The following is a 543-nucleotide window of genomic DNA, read 5'->3' on the forward strand; positions in this document are numbered from 1 at the left end:
ACGAAATGTGCTATAGAAATGTTACCAAACGCAGCCTTAGAGTTCCTTTATGGCTTGTGCCTTCGTTATTTTTTCTTCTGTTTTAATGTTTTATTTATTCAAACAAAAAAAAAAATTTTAAACACTCACCAGAGATACCAGCAGTGCAGTAAACAAGGATGAAGATCATGCCACCAAAAGCCCAAGCAATGCCGAGGATACCAACACCCCCACATTCATCACCGTTGTGATTGGGGTCAATCTGAATCTTATAACCAATAACAGTCATAACAGTGATATAAAGAAACAAAAGAGTTGCAATAAACTCAGCAATGAGAGCCCTATAGAATGACCATGTGGTCAGTTCTTGGGCATCGATGAATGGTGCTGGAGGTGGATCATGGTAGTCTTTTGCAGAGAACTCCTCGCGCTGGGTTACTTCAGTGTTCTGGGCAACTTCAATGTCCCTCTCCATACTTCACCAAATGGAGAGAGAGAGAGAGAGAGAGAGAGAGAGAGGAGCTGTGATGGAGTGGAAGTGAGAAGGCTTTTGGTGTGAGTGGC

General features: G+C 42.4%; 1 protein-coding gene across 2 annotated transcripts in view; it reads right to left on the reverse strand.

Moving 5' to 3' along the window:
* The window catches only part of LOC122083342 (aquaporin PIP2-4-like), a 25,445-nt gene extending 24,950 nt beyond the window's left edge, over positions 1–495 (reverse strand). Inside the window, exon 1 of one of the 2 annotated variants that reach the window (XM_042651101.1) lies at positions 130–469. In XM_042651101.1, the coding sequence (XP_042507035.1) occupies positions 130–454 (325 nt within the window). In that variant the 5' untranslated portion in view covers positions 455–469. Of the gene's footprint in view, positions 1–129 lie in introns of both variants that reach the window. The other variant, XM_042651104.1, reaches the window with a different exon arrangement.
* Between the last annotated feature and the right edge of the window lie 48 nt (positions 496–543).

Source organism: Macadamia integrifolia, chromosome 7 (assembly GCF_013358625.1).
Source record: "Macadamia integrifolia cultivar HAES 741 chromosome 7, SCU_Mint_v3, whole genome shotgun sequence".
NCBI classification, from domain to species: domain Eukaryota; kingdom Viridiplantae; phylum Streptophyta; class Magnoliopsida; order Proteales; family Proteaceae; genus Macadamia; species Macadamia integrifolia.